General features: G+C 44.0%; 3 protein-coding genes across 6 annotated transcripts in view; all 3 read right to left on the minus strand.

Annotated features, from left to right (window-relative positions):
- Positions 1-11,704, minus strand: part of LOC6531406 (semaphorin-2A) — a 46,227-nt gene extending 34,523 nt beyond the window's left edge. For all 3 annotated transcript variants that reach the window (XR_005560854.2, XR_005560853.2, XM_015195829.3), the window contains exon 1: positions 11,505-11,704. The gene's annotated coding sequence lies outside the window, so the exon portion shown is untranslated. The remainder of the gene's footprint in view (positions 1-11,504) is intronic.
- Positions 11,705-12,261: 557 nt separating this feature from the next.
- LOC120321180 lies at positions 12,262-14,157 on the minus strand. Of its 2 annotated transcripts, none has more exons than XM_039373012.2 (2): positions 13,258-14,157; positions 12,262-13,176 (listed from the first exon to the last, which is right to left on the minus strand). In XM_039373012.2, the coding sequence occupies exons 1-2, from the start codon at positions 13,679-13,681 to the stop codon at positions 13,127-13,129; spliced, it is 474 nt and encodes a 157-aa protein (XP_039228946.1). In that variant the 5' UTR covers positions 13,682-14,157; the 3' UTR covers positions 12,262-13,126. The 2 variants fall into 2 exon arrangements, with proteins under 2 accessions (XP_039228946.1, XP_039228947.1); XM_039373013.2 differs by having other exon boundaries at positions 12,262-13,126; positions 13,258-14,153.
- Positions 14,158-16,370: 2,213 nt separating this feature from the next.
- Positions 16,371-17,777, minus strand: LOC6531409. The gene is made up of 3 exons (XM_002092176.3): positions 17,549-17,777; positions 17,295-17,433; positions 16,371-17,237 (listed from the first exon to the last, which is right to left on the minus strand). The coding sequence occupies exons 1-3, from the start codon at positions 17,738-17,740 to the stop codon at positions 17,161-17,163; spliced, it is 408 nt and encodes a 135-aa protein (XP_002092212.1). The 5' UTR covers positions 17,741-17,777; the 3' UTR covers positions 16,371-17,160.
- Positions 17,778-21,074: the final 3,297 nt, after the last annotated feature.

Raw genomic sequence — 21,074 nt, forward strand, 5'->3', positions numbered from 1 at the left:
TCAGACAGTCGGCTCTGTCGAATGTCTTGCAGCTTACTTTTGCTGTCCCAGCTCTTCGACTTGGTTCCACCGGCAGAGCAGCATAGATGGGAGTTACCAGGGGAAGGGAGCTGGAAACCAGAACTCTGGTCAGTTCTGGGGAACGAGAAAGTTTTCAGGAATTTTCGGAGACCTTTGTTTGACAGGTCTGTCCAGCTGCACTGTGGCACAGAATTAGCTTAAATGGAAGAATGATTGGTCAAGTAAATGGATTTCAAAATATCATTTAGTTTTAAAGGAGATTTCATTCTTCCAAACTTCCACAGTATTCAGCACACCCCCAATAAAGCAATAAAAGAATATAAAAAGTATAAAAGTATATCCTAAAATGTAAACAAAGAAGGGATCTTGAACTTTCTTACAACCCTTTTAATGTATTTGATGAAAACCTAGCTAATATTCATTATACCTTCCGCTTTTCTTATCGTGCTCCTGAATGTTAAGCCACAATGCCATATGGCTTCAATGTCCAATGCAGCCGTCAAAGAAACGGGCCAAGAAGCCGGCACCCACACACACAAACACCTGTCGTGGCCAACAAAACGAGCTTCACAATTGCCTTATAAATGCCCTCAAACTTCGACTAAGCCCGGCGAAAAACTTTGATTAATGTGCGCTTAAAGAGGAACCAAATACGTGGAAAAAACCATAACAGTGAGGTGGAGAAACACAGCGGCCAAAGAAAAGGCGGGCAGGAAAAACAACGACAAAAGTTTTCATAACTTAAAGCCAGAAAGCTGGAGGTGGAGTAGAAGCTGGTCTAAACGGCGTGCAGCCAGCGGCTTCTTAGCCAAAGCGCAGTACAAAAACTTCTGCAATCAAGACGGGTTAGCAGGGGGTGGAACTGTGCGGAACTGTATGGAACTGGGCTTGCCGGCTGGTGGAGAATGCTGGAGAATGGGGGCTCAAGGAGCATGGACTGCAAAAGGTTCAAGGCGCCGCACAACAATGTCAGGGACCCGCTGGCAGGACGAAGGAATCACAGCGCGAAAGCGTTAAAAAAGCGAATTGTAAAACAAGCAGCAAACAAACGAGCAACATTCGCTCAGGGCTGGCACCACAGAACAACCCCCCCACCCTCAGTTAGCCCCCTTTTCCACACACAAAGTAGCCACACGATGCCAAACAGCCCCCCCCCCCCCTTAAAGTTGGTTAATAGAAAATGTAATTCGATGCATTTAATGTTGGCAACGGTTGCTGAATGGAAATCAGTCTATGGCAACTGGTCGGGGAAATCCCGCACCACCACCACCACCCCCACTTACCACCACTGAAAATTGGCAGGCCATGTCTTTGTCTATTTTTATGAGTTCGCATTGCATCCTGGCTGGTTGGACGTCCTGGGCACTCGCTCTTGTTTGAGTTGCTTACCTAATCCTTGCAAACAAGTTAAAAACGTTGTAAAACAAACAGCAGTACAAAGTGGGTGGGCTCACTGTTCAGTGGTACAGTGGTTCAGGGGGTGGGCTGGTGCATACTTTTTTGGGGTTACAACTGGAATGGGTTTACAGTCAGAGTTGCCTAAGTTGAATTCTCTGCAGCTCTGCAGCCGAAAATTGTGTGGCAATAGCGTTTTATAGCCCAACTTTGCAGACTTCTTGTACAAGACATGGAATGTGCTTTAAACGTAAGTTAAACGCTAAGCTCATGATCAATTCAATTTCATGAAAATAAAGAAAACATTTACGAGTAAAAATAAATTGTTTCCCTTAGACTAAGCTTTCTAATTCCCAAATCGAAAATATATTTATATATGCACCAATGTGGTTCGATCTGTGCAAGCTGGACTGTTTCGCAAGTGGGGGAAAACGAAGCGATTTTGACTGACATCGAGTGCCACGAGAAATACAAACAATCAAGCCAGCGGACAGTTGCATTCCCTCAGCATTCCCAGGTCACCTTGCCGCCGTGCCACCCCTCGCCTACTAATTCACCCCTGCAGCAACTTTTGCAACCCCGTCCAACCCTTGGGTAACCTCAGCAACCTGCGGAGCGTGCCGCAGCAATGAAAACGAAGCGACAGCAATGCTAATAGAAATTAAGCGAAAGTTTGTGGGCCCAGGGAGGGGAGAGGGCGAATTCCCAGCCAACCTGCCAACCAACCAACCAACCAACCAGCCACCCCACCCAATGTGGCCACCTGCACCACCCTGCTGAAGGTCGCCTGTGCAACGCTTGCTTTCATTTCGTTTAGCCGCTTTTTATTTGCGACTATTTACATTTGCTTTTATTAATCATAAAAAAAAGCATGGCTGCACGGGAACGAGAGCAATATTTCGCCGAAATTGCCAAAAACGTTGACGCGGCTCGTGACCTCCGTGGGTTCGCCACACCACTGCCCCACTCCATTCTGTATCCTGTCCTCTTGATTCTGGCTTAGTATCCTGGCGGCCTGTGCTGCACGAAAGTGCAATTTGATTTTAATGGCGGCAAAATGTTGAATTCTAGTCGCATAGCCAGACAGACGTAGAACGACCCATTCCCACATCCCCTTAGCTGTTGCTTCCTGCCTGCAATCAGGAGCCATTTGTGTTTGTCGTTGATCCTCCTGGTGCAAGCCTCACGCACGTGCACTGAGAGAAGTGGTCTACGCAGTTGGAACTAGAAGTGCGACTAGAAGTTCTTTGTTGAAATGAAAGTCAAAGTCTTGCGGTCCTTCTCAATTCTAATCAAGTGCAAGCCAACATATATTTGAAATACTTTTTCCACACAACTTTGTGCTCTTCAGCAAAGTGTTCCTTCCAGTGTATACACTCACACAAACGCACACGGAGCCTTTCCCCATGGAGTGTCGTCTGCCTGGTTCCGTTTTGCATTTTGATTGTTTTTTATGAGTGAGTGTGAGTGTGTGTCGCACGGAGTACGTGCGTGCATTTGTTTGTTTGTTTGTTTGCTTGCTTGCGCCGAATGTTTGGTCGAGAACTGAGGCAAACAACCGCTCGTCACTGTCATTAACGTCATTGTGGCTCCGGTCAGGAGCAGAACTCCAGAGCCCAAGCCGCCCACCATCCACCGTCCACCGCCCAGTGTCCTGTGCTCCCGATGTCCTGATGTTGCGATGTCCTGTGTCCTGTGTCTGGCAATCGAACGGCGAGCGCGTCTAACAGTTTAAATTATTCAAATGACATTCTTCCACTGGCTGTGCCGACTCATCCCCTAATTACATTTGGCCAAGGTTTAGTTCGAGGTGAACTAACACGAGAGCCATGAAAACTATCAATAATTCATTTATTTTCATTTAATTGACTGAAATTTCAAGCGACACACGCACAAATGCCATTTGCATTGGATCCTCCCATTTTTTCAAAGGCACGCCTACGTCGGAAATTTATTGCCAAAGCGTTGACCTTTAGTGGGGGGTATGAAAATGCGGTCTTAAAATCAAATAGTAAAATAGGTACGCACAACAGGGAAGTTGAAGGAGGGTGAACATTTATTATGCTATTATTGACAAGTGTAAAGGTTTCTATTCTTGAAAATTCTTCGACCACATTAAAGGATGTGTGCCACTGTCCAAGGAAAAAGCGTGAGATTGAGGTGTTGGAGTGAGCCTTCCGCTTTTGTTTGCTGATGTTTGCAGAAAGTCAAGTCAGGGTTGAACCTGCCTGGCTGTTGGTGAGTCCTTGATAACGGTTTCCCAGCGGCACGCACATTTGCCCAAAGGCCAGCGACCACCGACCACCGACAGCCACCAAACCACCCAACCAACGAACCAACCAACCACCCAACCACCCACCATCCCATCACAATGCAATGCTGTGTGCATGGACTGAGCTCTAGTTTATTTGTTAATGGTTTATTTATTAATTCCTGCGGATTATCACATCAGACAGACATTGCCATTGCCAATGGCAATGAGATAAGGCACGAACGGACAACGGAAATCCATATGCCATTTATAGAAGTCGAAGAAGAATTCGAAGGGGGGTGAAATTGGCGGAGGGAAATGCTTATCGGGCTGGCTGGGCTAATTCACGCCCCCTTCAGCGAATCTTGAGCAAATTGCAAATTTGTGTTGAACACTCTGCTGGCTCGTGTATTAATAATGGATAAGGAGCAGACTTAGCTGGCGGAATAGTTTCCCACATATACTATATCCGCTTAAAAGTGCCAGAAACATGCGTAGACAATTTCCTTCGGCGCGGAGGTGTGGGTGGGCCGGAAATTTGAAAATTTTCAGCCAACTTCGAAAGGGAAAACTGCAAGGGGATTTTCCAGCAGTGCGTTTGACAGGCTCTGAGTGTTCAGGCGTGTGTGAACTTCCGCACATGCACACGAACACACACACTGGTAGAGAAGGCACTCATTCAAGGAGAAACAAATTTCCCCAAAAATATGTACGCACATATACAGCAAATTCTCAGCAATTAGTAAATAAAATGTTTCAACTAGAATTTCACCAACCCCGAAATCCACAAAGGACCCGGGGAAACACGGCTGAAAATTGAGAAAGATTCGAATTTTCGGTGCTGGGGGGAAAAACCTTTTAAAGTATTCAATAACATGAAAATGCCAACCCTGCTCCACAAAATAACTCCCGCCACTTTCATTTTAACCTGATGGACGTGACAACAAATTGAATTTCTCACGCCTTCTGATTCGGTTGCTACAATTTTTTTCGGTATTTTTAAACTCGATATGAAGTCGGCCCAAAACCCCCTTAAAAGCATATAAATGTCATCGAGTTCATGGTAAGCGAAAGGTTATCGCAGGAATTTCATAAAATGAAAAGACATTCTAGAACTCGATTTTTGCTAGCGCATCGAATTACTGGAACTTAGGGCATAGTCTTGAAATGGTCGGAATTTTGATTATTTAAACCCTGTCCCCGGCCATAATCATCAAAATAAAGCCACTTAGCCTGCGACCCTTTCCCCCATCCCACCAAATCATAAAAAAACAAAATTGAATGTCAAATTCATACTCGAGTTCAAATTCAAATTCAAATTCAGACTGAGTCTGACATTGAAATTTGCATATGGCATGGCAGCGCTTACGTGTTTTGTTTGCTCTTTGTTTCTGTGTTCCCCAGCCTCACCCCCTTACCCCCTCCCCAAAGAATTTTCCAATGGGGGGCGGTGGAAAAGCGTGGCGTCCTTTGAAGTGTGCCAGCATGGCGCTTAGCTGCTGATAATCCTTTTTAAATAAATTTGTTGGCACAAATCGTTATGCCAGCCCACACAGAGGGGGGTTACGAAAAACTCACCTTTTCTGGTTTTCATTTTTTGCAACCCCTTTTTCACATCAGCACTGCGTTTTGTAGCTTATTCGCTTCGCTCTGTTGTGCTAAGCATGTTAATACGCAGGAAATTAAACACTTATGCGGAAGTCATTGAAGAGTTAGCTCCCACATGTGCACAGGGAGAAATAAGGTAGTGAGTATGGCATTAGTTTAGAAGTCCAACTCGTACAGCAAATCCATTTTAAATGCTTAACTTCAATTTGTTTGAGATATTATTATAAGTATTTTTATATGCCACAATGCAATATATAGATAGCTGATTTCTCCCAATGTAACCACACATATTGCGCCCCGGGAATTAAGTGGCATTTGAAAAGCGTCTGAGCATTCAATTATGCACAGGACAATGGCAATGGGGCCAAGGTAACAGCGGCCTTCTAACGGCATAAGTACAACTACAACTACAGCCAACAGCCAGTACAACGATGGTAATGATGATCACAAGGACGTAACGATGATGAGGATGATGTCTGGCCTGATGTACATGTAGCACCCTTAATAGACACCCCCAAACACATTAACACACAGCCGACAGAGCCACGAAGAAGGGGGAAAAACAAAAACCCACAAAGCTAGAGCATGAAGAAAATTTCATTTAGTTTCCACTAACACGCTGTCAACAAAAAAGGGGCGGTTGGGGGGCGGGGCAGCTGTGTGCTTCCCTTGCCGGCAAACTTAAGCGATTTTGCATTTCATTACGGCTTTCATTTTTTTTTTTCTTTGCGGTAAGCTCTCTTTCGCAGCAGTAGCAAAACAGAGCAGACAAAAACCGAGGATAAACACAAATACATAATCCAGGAGGGCAAACAAAAAGGGTTAGCCCCGCCCACTTCTGGTCTGTGTTCCAATCCCGAGCCCCCAAATCCCATAGCCACTATCCGTTCTCCTTCAGCCAAATCTGTTTTGTTGGTAACGGCTTGAGTTACTTAAATACTTTGTGCGGCGCATTCGAGCGCAAAATGAGGCACGGATTGACCCCCACAGGATTGTGTTATAAGATAATTGCTTAAAAGGATCCAAATCCTTTGGGTGGTGGTGAGTCACAATCTCCGCACTGAACGGCACTGAACCAGCAGTCCCATCAAGATGGACAGGCAGCCCATGTACATAGCGCATAGTATATGTATATGGAGCACTTCTGATTGCCGGCTGAATAAAGTTTCATTAAATCGCAAATTGCCATAATTCAACGCTTTACATTAGCCGCTCTTTAAAATCAGGGATCAGGATCAGGAAACGGGGTGAAGTGAAGCGCAGCCCAGCAGCCCAACAGCCAGACATCGATTAAATTGCGCAACAGAATGAACAGAATGAAGCAATAAACATTTAGGGGGCTCAGGACTCGCAGCTCGGGACTCAGGACTCAGGACTGAGGGCCCAGGACGATGTGAACTCGAGCCAGGACCAAAGCCAGGGCACACGACAAAGCAGAAAAATTACCGCAGAGAGTGTGTGCTGCTCAGTGAAGTACACTGTTCGCAAAAAGGGTTCAGAAACTACACTTTAAGCCAAAGCGATACATTATTATACTCTTTAAATGTCTTGGCTTTTTTTTCGTTTTTTTGAAGTTTTAAAACAAGTAAAATTGACAGCATTGGCCTCCGATGGAAAAAGGTTTACAAAATAATAATATTTATTTCTCATTTTTGATCGCTTATCTGTGGTGCAATCTTTTTCCGAGTGCTCTGTTTGTGTGAATATTTGCCAGTGGGTTAAACGTGTGCACATCGACGTCCGCATCAAATGGCCAAGCGACGTTTAGCAGTCGATAAAGTCATTCGGTGCAGCACGTGAATGCCGGCTAAGTTATGCATGTGTGCGTAAGCGCGTCTGTGTGTGTGTGTGTGTTAGCCCTCTTCCGTTTGGCCCCTCATTTTACGCTTTTGTGATAAAGTAATCAGCTGATGCCGTCGGCCAAAGTCCAGAGTGCAGAGCCCAGAGTCCAGAGTGCGATAGCCATCGATGGATGTCAACTGGGGCCACGACACTGACCGTCGGTAACCGCAAAATGTTTATTGATTATTTACCACACACGCACACACACACACACAGCGTGATGTGAAATGCATTTTATGTGGTTAAATATTGACGAAAATTGTATGGAAACTTTTAGATTTTATTTACCCAACAAATGCAAACACAAAAAATATGTAAAATAAATCAAACCGAAAGCAGTCATGCCGAATTGGCCAAAACAAAACCGAATGTAGCCAAATAGCAAATCAAAATAGTTCGGCCAAAACAAATAGGAACATCAAACGATTGGTTCGGGCTGTTGGCCTGGCCCCGAAAAGCCTCTCTCTGGTCAAATCGCGGCGTCTAGACGGTATTGCATTTCGGCCATGGCCAATAAAGCAAATGCGAACATTCGTCCTACACTAAAAATTAACAACGGCGACGACACGTTTTGGCCAAAACGGGGGGGCAAAATTGTTTGGAAAAAATGGGAAAAAGTGAGAGAAAGCAAAAGGCATAAACCAAAAGACAGACAACTGACAGACGGCCAAATGGAATAAGAAATGGCAATGAAAATAATAAAAGTCCCGAATGAAAGAACACGGTCGAAAAAGGATGAAACGGGAAATGGTGCGGCTATGAATGAAAATCGGAAAATGCTAAGCAAACAGACACTCACACACACACACACACACACAGAAAAAAGGCATAACTCCAAGTGGATTTTTCTCTGTGTGTGTGTGTGAGTGTGGCGTGTGAACAGGTTGTGCACTGAAATAAAAACGCAACAATGCGCAATCATCATTATCGTTAAAAGAGGCGCTTACAGAACTAGACAAATTGCCACTTTAGAGAGCTGGACCAGGCCAAAAGCCAAAAGGCTCAAAGTGGCAACGGCAACAGCAACAGCAACAGCAAAAACAACAGCAACAACAGCAACATCAGCAACACTTGCAGATGCCACAACAGCAACATCAAGAGCAACAAGAGCGGAAGTTGGCGGCCACAACGTGCCGAGCGGACCAAGGAAGCGTCTATAATGACCTCTGGGCAAATGGGCCAACACGCACACGCACACACTCTCACTCGCACACAAGCACACACTCGCCAACACACCAACACACCAGTACACACCAAACCCGCATAAAACCAAAATGGCGCACATTAGAGACCCTCGGCGCACAGAAGTATGCTACGCTTGGCCATTTCAGGCTATGTTGGCTAACCGAAAACGACCAAAGAGCAAAAGAGCAACAAGCCAGCTCGCAAAAACTCCCAGCATATAGAAAATAGAAACACGAGCGGAAAAAAAATAACACTCATAATCAACTGCCGCCGAGTGAACAATGAATAGAATCAAACAAACCCAAATAGCAGCAGAGTTCAGCAGCACCATCCACATCAACATCAGCACCAACGGCAGCAAGTTCAAGGTTCAGCGTCTCATTGCTGGCTTTTGTTTAGTCGTCGGCAAAGCTTAGGCCAGCACTTTTTTTCCATTTCGCCTTTTTGGCCTTAATTATAGACACGCACACGAGCACACTCAGTCGCAAACATGAAGCGAACAATTATGCTGGCTTCTGCAGAGCAGCAACAGTCGAGCGCAGCAGAAACATAAGCCTTGAATTCGTTGTAATCCACAGAAAGAAATCAAAAGCTTTCATTTCAATGGGCGCTATTGATGATTATGAAATAATACACTTTCTGTATTAGCTGTACATGCTTATAGTTATTTAATCATAATTTCTCATGTTTCGAAGTCTCAGTATGGGCCAAAGCTCTTTCCAATAAAAAGTTTGTGAGTATCTTTTGTACCTAGTTTGAGCAATATGGGTAATTCTAGGGCAACTGTTCCAATATTTATATATATTTAAAAGTGCCTGAAAACGGATTTAAACAATTGGCACTCTAGAAGAAACTATGGAAAGGGACTATTTTAAAAACGTAAAAGCAAACTAAAACTCTACGAATATTTCTGATTATTCAGCCACATTTGTTAAGAGCTATCGAAAAGCAAAGCCCTTTTCTTTACATAAAAACATTTTTTCGTACTGTAAGAGCGCCTGGCAATTTGCAGGCATCTAAATGCTTTCCAAGAGCTCTCATTAATAGGAGGGTCAGATCCCTACCCCTTCAGCCCATTTTCACCCTTCTTAAGGACTCTGATTGCTGCTGTTGCTGCTGTTCATGCAGTGGCGACGGCAATTATTGTTACAATTAAAAAACCATTAGGCGTAATTTGGTTACTTTCTGTGGCTCCTTTTTCTCGGCCATGTTTTCGGAGTACGAGTATTTGTTTGATTGGGCCACACGACACTTCCGTTGGCCAGGCGGCGGGAGCATGGAAAACGCAATGAAAACATTAATTTGCCGCCTAAGAATCAATAAGAATAAAAGTGCGCAAGTGAAGTCTGGAATAACTAATCCCCTGGCTTTAGGTATTTACCCCCGATTTCAAATATTCATGGTAATAACGCAAAAATTGCTTAATTCCATTTAATAAGCTGAAAATGTCTCTTTCCATCCGGCAATTGAGTGTGTACACTGTACACACGGTGTGTGTAATTTACTGCCGTCTCCTGGGCGAATGTAACCAACTTTGAAGTTAACTATTTATGAAATTGAACTTTGGCTGCCATTAGCGCATAATTTCTCCATTCCCTACCCCAAAAAAGGAAGTTCGAAGCGATTTCTAAAAACGTTTTCCCTCTTTTATTTTCCCTTTTCGATTTAGCTCTTGCTTGTATTTATCTTTTTATTTTTTGATTGTAACACACATGCAACATGCCACACAGGGCAAAATGGCCGCAAAGTGATGGGCCTAGTCTGCCATTGATTGGCAGCTGTCTCACATGACCCCCAATCCGCCAGTCCCCCAATCCCCTAATCCAGAAGACCATGCCCCCTTTTATGCCACCAGCTGAGTGTCAAAGGCGCTTAAACGCTTTGAGAACGCCGCCTGCCCTCCTTGCCCCTACTCACCCAACGAGCCATTTCTTTTTGGCCAGGTTCTTTGGCCACTTTTTTCGGCACTGGCCAATCTTCTCAGGTTCCATTGTGCGCGAAACGAGCTGGTACGCTTTTTGTGCCCCTGCATTTAATACCCTAACTGACTGCGGCAGAAATTCCATCGCGTTTTTCATCCCTTTGTGAAATAATTACGCCTCTGTCTTAAGCGAGGAATTTCAAGCATAGTTTCGATAGAGTCGCACTCTTTCAAAAAGAGGCATAGGCATTATTCAGTTATGTGCAATTATGAAATAAATAAAAAAAAACAATGTGGCATGATTAATTGAGGCACTCAAAATAAACCTTTCTGTAAATAATTTTAACAGTCTCCTACTGAATACTTGACAATTGTCCTTAAATAATTAGCTTGTTAATATTTACATGCATCATAAGCGCCTTTAAATGACTTAGAACCAATAAATTATTTTATAAGATTATATTTTGAAGGTGTCAAAAGTAAGGGCATTAAACTCGCGACTTCGCTGCACTTCTTCTTGACCCTATGGTGCAGTGCTGCGCTCATAATCACCAAAAAACAGACGGAGGGTCGGAGTGCTTTTGAAGTTCTTTCTGTTCGCATTGTTGTTGGGCTCTTGGGCGGCCAACGGGGGGTATGCAGAGGCGTGGCAGAAGGAGGTTACGGTGGGGGTGGCGGGGCAAGGGCATGCGAAACAACCTCGACATGCGATGCAATCGCCAGCACTTTTTTCAACCAGCTTTTGTGTCTTGGTGGCGTTTTCTCTCTTCGTTTTTTTTTTTTGTTGCTGGTAGCCGCGAGTCGCAAATCGCGAATCGCTTGCTGCAAGTTGCGACCAGGTGGCTACTGTTACGGCCAAGATATTGCACACTTTGCTCGAAACGCTAAAGAAAAAAATAGAGGCGAGAGAATTCCGCTTAGAGCTGTTCTAAGTGGCAATAACAATTTGGCCGTTTGCATTCGCAATTTATGTGCTGAATGGGCCAACTTGGCTGGCTGCACAAATGCAAATGGCAAACTGATGGCCAAAAATAACTCCTTTGTCTTCCACACTCTGCACTCAGCACTCTTTTCAGCAGTCAGTCGTTGGGTTCAGTTGTGTGCAGCTTGGAGTCGCAGCCACGAAAGAGAACGGGTTGCAAACAAGTTGGGATCAACTGGTCAGCGCGGGTAATGCAAAGTGAAACACGCTTGGCAGGTAGCGCTCAGGTGGGATTCTGATTGGATTCGGATTGGAGAGCGTTGCACAGTCGTTTTGGGGATCGAGATTTGTATATTCACCTCACTGCTGTTGAGTTTTCGTTGCACACTTGTCACTGAAACCTCTGTTTTTTAATCTAATTCGCTTTTCTTCGCTTCTTGTACGTTTCTTGGCACTGCTTGCAGTTTGCACGAGTTTTCAGCTGGGTTTTTGAATGCGCTTTTCCGCTTTTCCACTTTCCCGCTCAACATCCGCACACGATGACCGTTCGAGTCGCGATTTCAAGACAAACTGAACAATCCGTCGCTGTTGCTTCGCCGCCGCCGAAGTTATCGCACACACATTCGCATCTTCGGCATTCTGGGCTCGGCTTCGCTCTCATTCGTTTGGCAGTCGCTGAAGTTCGTCGAAAACGGGTTTCAAGCTGGCAATGCCGCCGAGTCAACTGTTACTGGGAACGCTTCTCAGCACCTACCGGCGTTTTTAACAGTTTGTTTTGCTGTTGAGCCTACAGACTTGACAGTGGGAACGGTCTAATAAATGTTAACATTCTTTTAAAAAATTAAACTTTTCAGGATTAATTTATCAGGATTATATTTTCAGGATTATTTTATAGAATTTTATTTCTTATTGTACAAAAAATGATGAACATTCTATAAATGAGTTCTTTTGAGTTTTTAATATTTTGTCTATTTATGTATATCAATATTAATATTTAAAATCTTGTATTCTCTGAATTATTTTAAAGTATTCTATTTAAAATTTAAGGAAGCGCCGTGTTTTGTACTTAAGGATTTCGCTTAAGTGATTTTAAAAATTCATTTTTTTTCTTTATATTACATTTTATTTTTAATGTAGAAGTTTTTCATACGTAGGCTTATTCGTCTTGGAATAGTGCATTTTGTCTTTTTAGAAATGGTGCCCCTATTTTTGAACAAAATACATTGAATTAATTTGTTCTTAGAACTTTGATTATTATTATTCGATTAAGCTCCACTGCGAACGGTGCTTAAGACGTATTTTAGATGCACGAACTATTTCGAGCTAAGATCCTAATGCAAATCCTCATGGAAAAATGACAACTGCCGCACAACCTCAATTAGCCCAGGTTAGTAATTGATGTGGTGAGCTGCAAGAGTCGTTTCTGCAACACCTTCTTCGGCGATTATAGAACTTTCACTTAATTGCCATAAATTGGAAGTGCCAATACGTGTTGCATTAAACATTCAGATCCATTCGGTGAGCGGCCAATCAAGTGATTGACCACAGATTGTGCGGCGGAGGGGGAGTAAAATCGTTTGGAATTAGGGCATGTGGAATAATTTATGCTCGAATTAATAATGGCACGTAGCCAATCATTTGAATGCGATTTAATTAATTTCCCAGGCCGACATTCACCTGAAACTGGGCTCCATGCCGTAATGACAGGACTTAAGCCACTCGTTGGCCGGCCGAGATGGATATGCACTACTTACGCCCGCTTGTATATCAATAAAATCAAATAAATATATCGTTTGAGGCCAGGGCCATCCACCTGAGATCCGCACGCATATAAATAACCAATGATGCGGCATTTATCTGCCCGCCACTCCCACTCCTACTGCTGCCCTTGTCCCCGCTCCTCGTATTCCACTGCTGGCCATCAGTCTCGGCTTACGTTCCATTTAAAATGGTTTTCGGTCCGTCCTGGGGGCCATTGAAACTAAAGACGAAGAAATTGTTCTTTTAGTGCACAGGGAGAAATTCGGGCCACTGCAAAATATTGCAAATTATGCAATAATAATAATAAGAATGTACATCTTGAATAGAATAACTTACTTTAACTTAGCTTACCCTGTTTCTTTAACTCGACCAAATCGATAAACCCATTTAAGAATATGGATTTCAACTGATTTTCCACAGTGTTTCTCCGCCATTGTTCTGAGGGAGCTGGCAGGACTCCTACGGAGCCAAACTTGGGGCTAAAAGGGATAAACGTTTTTAGCATGGCCTGCACGATTTTTATGCAAGGAACGTGTTGTTGCTGCCCCAGCCCCTTTTGGCTCAGAGGCTCTTGGCCATGTCCGTGCGACTGTTTTGCGTCATTTGCTCTCTGCTGGATCGTAATTTTATGGCTGCCAGCAGCTTCTTGGGTCTCCAATTGCCGGGTGGCGGGCGAGGGGCGGTGTCGGCATAGCAGGCAGTCAAAGCAAACGGAAGTAAACTGAAGCCAAAAATTCTCGTTTTTATTTGACGAAGCGTTCAGTTCCCAGAGCATTCCTCCAGAAGTTGTCAAAACAAAGCGAGCGAAACTAACAATAAGTGAGTGGAGAGGCGGGCCGCTGGCTGGGAAAGATGGAGTTGGCTCGGGCCAAGGTGTGCCAACAATGGGCCAAACTGCATCCACCTGGCATCGGACCAAACGGCAGGCGGAGCCGAGAATATCGCTTACCAACTCGTTTGGCAATTTTTCTCAATTTTCACATTGAAAACTAAGCGCCAGCGCTACGAAAGAGCCGCCCCTCAATAGTATCATCCGTCCCTAGGCAACCCCTTTAAAAGCCCCACCCCCCACTTTTCGACTTCATATTTGGGCTTCCAATTTGAGTGGAGCGCCGGGGGGGTGGGAGGTGGGTGGGGGTACCCGAAGGGAGGTGTCAGCGGCACAAAGCCAACTGGATTTCCGCAGGCCAACTCGTGCTCACTGATCACTGCAAAAATGGCTTATAGATTTCTGCAAAAGAAAGGGTATTAGATTTGTGTGAAGTAAAACAACTGAAATATTTTATAATGAAATTTTGTTTCTGCTAGAAAGAAGTAATTTTTCCACTTTGTGCCTTGATTTTTTCGAGTGCATTTGTAGCATCCACCTACAACTTGGAGCTGCTGGCCATGTGGCAGCCTCACGATTGCTCTTTGGTGATTTGGATTCCCTGCTCACACACACAGGCTCCCAAACAAAGCACAAATTGTTGTATGTAATTGTGCGTTGGCACACACACACACATACATACACACCCTCATGTTCGCCCGCATTAACACAACAACAAGTGGAGCAGCCACACGAGCTCACCTGCCGCTGCGTGCGCCGAATTCCATTGCATACTTGGCGGCGCCTGCCCCCAGCATTCCTTCCCCTGCCACGCCCACCGCTGCAGGGGTACCTTTCACCCCCGCCCCCCACCACACCCTGAAAACTACGAAGCCTGTGCAAATATAAAGTGATATACGCGCGACACTGAATGAATATTAATCGCTTTCTTTTTGCAGCTCCCATTTCTCTGCGCTGTGTTGGGCGCACCTTTCTCTTTCGTGGCCGCCTGGCCTTTTGTTTGGACCATCTGGCCGGCTGATTTGGCAGCTTAAATGATTTCCGCTTCGACTCGACTGCGTGCGGAATGCACGGGAATTTATTAGTTAAGTCTAGCTGATTGTTCCTGGTCCGCCGTTTGGAATAACTCGGGCTCGGAATCGGGCTCCCTTGATTTTCCGTCTGGTTTTCATTTCCTCTTCGTTTTTTTTGGGCAATTCACACTGTTGTGTGCGTGGGCGTGGTCTCACTTTCGCAAACCAAAGCACTTAGTTGAAACAGGGAAAAAATGAATATAAAAATGCCTGGCCTTACTCATTATGTACACTCAAGAAAATAAATGAATTATAAATTATAGTGAACCACCGTAGCAGCTAAAATACTTTATTACTTGGAACAGTTTTTTAATATATACTCAAAATACTATTAATTGTTTAAGTGCAGTGCTGAGTTTCGGAGTATCCCCATTTTTGGTAGTGCAAAAGCCTTCGAGCCACAACTTGTCATAAGGGTTAACACCCTGCCTTTTTTTTGCCTCCCCTTGTACTTAGCACCTTTGAAGGGCTTCACTGTAGCCCCGAAAAAAAAAAACAAAAACCATCACACATTTTTGGGCGATTCAATTTGGACTCCCGGTGGATTCAAAGTTTGTTTGGCAATTCTTCATGCAGAGGTGTTTTTTTATTTTAATGAATTTTTCGCATTAAATTTCGCAACAATGAATCGCTTTGTGTCGAGGGGTTCGATGTCACCAAGGTGTTTGCAACGCTTGACACCTCGGCTGCTCGATTGTGGCACCCCCCGCCACCCCCCCCTTTAATCTTTTCAGGAACCCACCTCCTCCCGCCCTAGGTTGACTCTCCCGAGTCTGTCAGGTATTTCCGCAAACATGTTTGCATGTTTTGCCACACAGAATTTATAGTTAATTTTCAATTTTGTTCAACAAGCTGCACAGACACTAACGCTCACAGGCTCACATAGATTTGAATGAATGGATTCCATTTTGCCGGCATGCCAGGTGCTTGGAAAGGGGTCGTGGGGTTGGGCGTTGGGGTTGCAAATGGGGGCGGACCCGGCACCCAGTGTCAAAGGCAAACTTTGCAGACAACAAAAGCCCAACGCAGCCTGGGAAGGAAGAAGATGCAGGATCTGAGGACAAGAACACGACACAGGAGCGGAGGTGGGGAGAAATTCAAACTTTACGCTCTCCATTCTAATTGCCAGTGCAACACCCCCTTTTTTTAGGTGTCACGGACTACGCCCATGCGGCTTTTGATTCTCTGTGGTTGGTTGGTGCGTCTGCAAAAAAAGGACAACTAAATAATACAAAAATAAAACTCAGACACACTCGCAGCGAAACTAATCTGCTAGTGAGCCCCAGCATGACACACTCACTGAAAGAAATCAGAGTTACTCACTAGAGTTAAAGAGAGTTGAAATGAAACGACTTTGGGTGCCAAAACCACGAAAGCTCACAAAATTCCAAGAAATCGTGTTATCAGTTATTGTATATTGTTAGTACAGGACGTGCTATCAGTTTTATGACACATTTACAGATTTTATTAAATGTATAAAGTACATTAAATACTAATTCGCTATTAAGCAAAATGTCTGTACTTTAATTTGTTCAATGCTAATAGCTTAAGAATTAACTTTATTACTTAAATTTTTTTTAAGAAATTAAACCAAATACTAGATGTTAATTTAACACATTTAAAGCTTAGACAAACGAAAACGTACATTTTAAATACCCTTTTTAAAGTTCGTAAATTATCTATAACTATTTTCCCCCTGTGCATGCAGCTCCCTGTACTCCAGTGTATACATAGAAAAGCAATTTGTTTGCGGCTCTCACTATTGTTGCATGATTATTGTTTGTTTGGATGCGTCTGTTTCCCAGCCGAATCGCGACTCGAGTCGCCTCCCCGAATTTCCGCCCATTTCCCGCCAGTTTTCCCCACCATCTTTGTCACACTTTTTTCCAGCAGCCGCACTGTGTGTGTGTGTGTGAGTCTGTCCTTGCGGTGTATTTAACCTGTCTGCTTGTTGGATTACGACAACCAGTCCACAGACAGGCGGAGATGGGGTTTGCGGGGATGGCAAACAGAACAAAACGGGCAACAAAACATGTATCTATTCATACGCCACTTTGTGCCAAAGGGGGTGCCACCAAAGGGGTGGGCGAATGGGTGGCTGGATGGTTGGGTTGAGGGGGCAGAACGGGTAATGCAATACGCATGCAACGATACCACAAAAGCCCCCAGAAGAGACCCAGAACCCAAACCACAACCCCGGGCCAGACTTCCACTGGGTTAGCAGACATTTTAACGCTTATTTTACTTTTGGCTACGAAAGCACACCCCGCAGCAAAACACCATGTTCACACTTATTTGCCCCTACACTCAGCTCAACTGCGTTTTAACTGGACTAGAAAAAAGACATACGCACTAATATTCCATTTGCACGGAAGTGTGCATTTGAAGAAAGTCCTGGAAGACATCGTACATGAAATAGGACCAGAAACCTAAGAAACGGATTTCTTAAGTAAATGAATTCTTTTGGAAAACCATGGGAAAACTACCTGCTATGGACTGAAACAGGGGAACCACAAGTAACATCATCCCGTCCAGATTGTAAAAGTACAGGATGGACTTGTACACGAGTGTGTAGATAAATATGCAGGCAGCCAGCAGCCAGGGCAAGAAGAGCCAGTGATTACTCTGCGAATACAAATTTGAACTCAACTCAACTAAATACACTTTTAAAATCATTTCTCTTTTTTTTAGGATGGAGCAATGTACGTGTACCTTTTACAAAGCTTTGTGTTTGTCTCACCTTTAAGGAACCAACGAATAGAAAAATTCCACCGACGATCTGCAACAGGCAAACATTCATCCACACGTTTAATCCCCAGCACTTATTGATCTCCACCCACGTGGTGGTGAATCCCGTTATGAGGAGGGACACAATTGCGGTGGAGCCAGCAATGACCATCCGCACGTGGTTGGCACTCAGCGATCGGAACATTTTCTCCAGCCCAACAGAACCCTACGAGCAAACTATAACAACTGGTTCAACTTTCCATTCCAGAGCGCCCTTACTGGGAAGCCTTATCAGAAAGCTTATCGAGAGTAAAAAGTGTATCGAGTGTTTGCGATCCGAAACTTACTCACCCTTGCAATCATAACAACATTAGTTTGTAATTCTCTTGTGTTTTTATATGTTATATTAATAGTTGGCTCATGATTTTCTTGATTATTTTATTGTGGAACCTCAGATCGTAAAAAATGTTGAGTTCTTTTGATTTTCGGCAGTAGAATGTTTGTATTGGTTGCAATGAACTTGAAAATAATTTTTGGCTTCAAAGCAAGCATTTATGAATGCTTTTATCTATATTAAATTTAATTTTTATACAAAAGGAGCTGTTATTTCCATTCTTTTGTGTGGATGCATTACCGCGAGCTGCTGATGAAAAACTTTAACCAGAATGAAGGCTATGGAGCATGGGCCGCGATGAATGTTCCCCTTAAGTAGCTGAAGCTTTTCGCGTAAATTAGCCAAGTGTAGACTTCATTAAGTTGGGCCAGTAAATTAAGTGCTAATGTCGAAAGTTTTGACCGACAAAGTGCGCAATGAAACGCCGTAGTTGTTGCTGCTATTTGAAGCCGAAGCGATGTTGTTGAGCTTGATATTTTTGCGCCACTCTTGCTGCGGAAACAGCCAGCGGCGATAGGAAAGCAAAAGCAGGAGCAGCTTCATCCGAATCCAAATCCTCATCCGCATCCTCATCCTCGTCCCCATTAAACCGCAACAACAACAGCGGGCGTAACACCAGAAATTAGGTCCAACTTCTGGCATCGATTGGAGCTATACCCTTTAACGTGATTTAAATCGAATAGCATGAATGTGCTGCATTCAAGACACAAATGTTTATATTTGTTACTTAGTGATTTATTATCTGACTTCTGTGGTTACAGCTTCATGGTTTATATTATTCATTTTTTGTAAATTAATCAACGATTGTGAACACACTAAATCATCTTCCATTTGCAGGGTACAACCACAGCGGCTGAAATAGAGAAGTGGTAAGGAGGCTAAATTGATGATGGAGACCAGCGAGGGAAAATTGCACTCACTTTCTACGTTAGCCCCGGCCAACCCCTTACCCCTCCTTCTGTACAAAAAACTACAAGGGCAGCTGCCACGCCCCCCACCACCCAGTAATTTTGCCCCGTAATGTCTGCGTGAGGCAAAAACAGTCTGCAAATTTTTAATGCTTTAATCTTGATGCTAATAAATCTTGAAGTAAGTTCCCCAGCACTTTTACATTACTTTCGGGACGCAAAAAAGGGTTGGCGAGGCGAGGCGAGTCGAGGTTGCAAATACAATTAGACAGCTGTACGCTTAACGTTCTTAGTTTAAGCCAATTTGAATGCACTTTGGACCCCTTCTAGCCCACGCCCCTGGGTAATTGCAAGTGACACTTGAGGCGAGCGCCTTGCTGACATCGCCTCTAATCGAATTTCGAGCTGTTCGGTGCGTGTAGCCTGGCCATTGATTAACCCGACCAGTTTTCCATCAATCTATGTGGCAATGCGGCGGTGTAAAGGGGGGTTGGGGGAAAAACTTTGGGCATAATTTTCCCTGGTAAAAGTTGGCCACAATGTCATCAGCGGCACTTGCCAGTTCTTTGCCGCAGAGGGGATGGATCAGGACATGCTTCCTGTGACACAGAACTGTCAGGATGGCGTGTGACAAATTTTCGTTATTAGAAGAGGGCAAAACTCGTTTTATTAACTTGAAATTTATGGCCAGCCATTTGGCAAAGACAAATTAATCAAAAAACCAAAAAAAAAAAAAAAACAAAGAAAGCAGCCAAAGCGCTTGCTGCTTGGCTTTTATTTCCGTGTACATAAATTTGTATTTAAAAATGAGTTAGACGCGGAGCTTTGGCTCAATTTCACGCCAACTCAGCTACCCAGATTCGCCCACCTGCCAAATGCCAAATGGTTCCCATTTCTCTTCGCCCTTCCAGACTTTTCTTATTATGTACGAATTTGTCATTTCCTCGAGCTGAAATGCAATTTAAATGCTGCCGGGTAGCGAAAAGGAATTTTAATGTTCTCCTTTTTAATGGCAAGACTTTCCACCGTCGGCAAGTTAAACAATCTTGATGTCTTTGGTGTAACCAACGCACCCAGCACCCAGTGCCTCATCAACTCTCTTATTTGTCCAGCAGATGGAGCATATGTTGACCACTCTGGTTGTCCTTCTTTATGAGGTGGACGCTTAGTTCCCCCACTTCATGCAGCAAAAGGCGGGGCGAAAAAAAGTGCAAAAATATGTTGCACATAAATTCGTATTAAGTTTGGCCCGCTGTCACTTTTTCTTCGGCCGCCTAAGCAATGCGGGCAGACAGAATAACGACATAATCATAAATTTAAATATGCAACCCAGAATTCCTGCCCCTTACATCTCTGCCAAAAAAAAAAGAAAAGAGCGGAAAAGAAAGGCGGCTGAGTAGAAAAAACGCAGAGGAAAACCTTGGCAGTGACAGTTTCACTTTGGCTGGCATAAGGAATTTCCCCGGCTTGCCAGGCACACATGTTGCCCCAGCTTTATGCGTCCTAAATGGAGTTGTTTTCCAGCCGTCGAGTTGGGAAAACCGGGGACTGGGAAATCGGAAGCGCCACTCTCCGCTGAGAAAAGTCTTTATTACCCAAGGATGGAACTAACCTGGAACCAGATTAAGATGGCCACTTGGGGTTCAAGTGTCACCCCTAATGTGCAAAGGGAAAGCCATTATTACATGATTCAAATTTCATGTAAAAAGTTATTCAATTTATTCGTTGCCTGTAATTGAAAACGGAAATTCCGTAATGTACAAGTGCAGGATCTTACTATAAATGATCATAAATATAGTAAGGAAAATCTTATTCATACTTTTCCACTCCAACATTTGCGCTGTACAATTCCACTGCCTAGCGATGGATTAAATATTTAATCAGCCCCTAAGTTGACATTGCGGAATCGTATATCTTGAATTATGACCAACTGTGGCACTATTAGTATATTCCCTGTTCAATCAAGTAATTTCAAGCGATTTACCGAAGAAAAGTGGCAGGAAAATTGCACGGAAAAGTTGGGGAAATCCAACACCTGGACACCCTTTTCAGTCCTTTTTTCCCCCCGAAAACCCCAGAACCCCCGTCATCATCATTCCAAGTCCCCAAAATCTGACGCAAACATTTTCGAGTAATCCGAGTGAGAAGGAGCTGGGCAGAAACGACAAATAAAATGTTTCGCAAAGCAAACTGTGGACCAACAATGGATCTGGGACGGCTACCATCTCCACTGGGGG

Source organism: Drosophila yakuba, chromosome 2R, assembly GCF_016746365.2.
Source record: "Drosophila yakuba strain Tai18E2 chromosome 2R, Prin_Dyak_Tai18E2_2.1, whole genome shotgun sequence".
In the NCBI taxonomy this organism is placed as follows: domain Eukaryota; kingdom Metazoa; phylum Arthropoda; class Insecta; order Diptera; family Drosophilidae; genus Drosophila; species Drosophila yakuba.

Bases quoted from the DNA above. Each gene is read 5' to 3' on its own strand.
- LOC6531409 (XM_002092176.3), bottom strand. From the start codon at position 17,740: ATGTTCCGATCGCTGAGTGCCAACCACGTGCGGATGGTCATTGCTGGC. The intron at 17,434-17,548 runs GTGAGACAAACA...TTGTATTCGCAG, and splicing joins TATTCGTTGGTTCCTTAAAG to AGTAATCACTGGCTCTTCTT. The intron at 17,238-17,294 runs GTAGTTTTCCCA...TCCGTTTCTTAG, and splicing joins CCTGTTTCAGTCCATAGCAG to GTTTCTGGTCCTATTTCATG.
- LOC120321180 (XM_039373012.2), bottom strand. From the start codon at position 13,681: ATGCTCTGGGAACTGAACGCTTCGTCAAATAAAAACGAGAATTTTTGG. The intron at 13,177-13,257 runs GTAAGCTAAGTT...AATATTTTGCAG, and splicing joins GGTCGAGTTAAAGAAACAGG to TGGCCCGAATTTCTCCCTGT.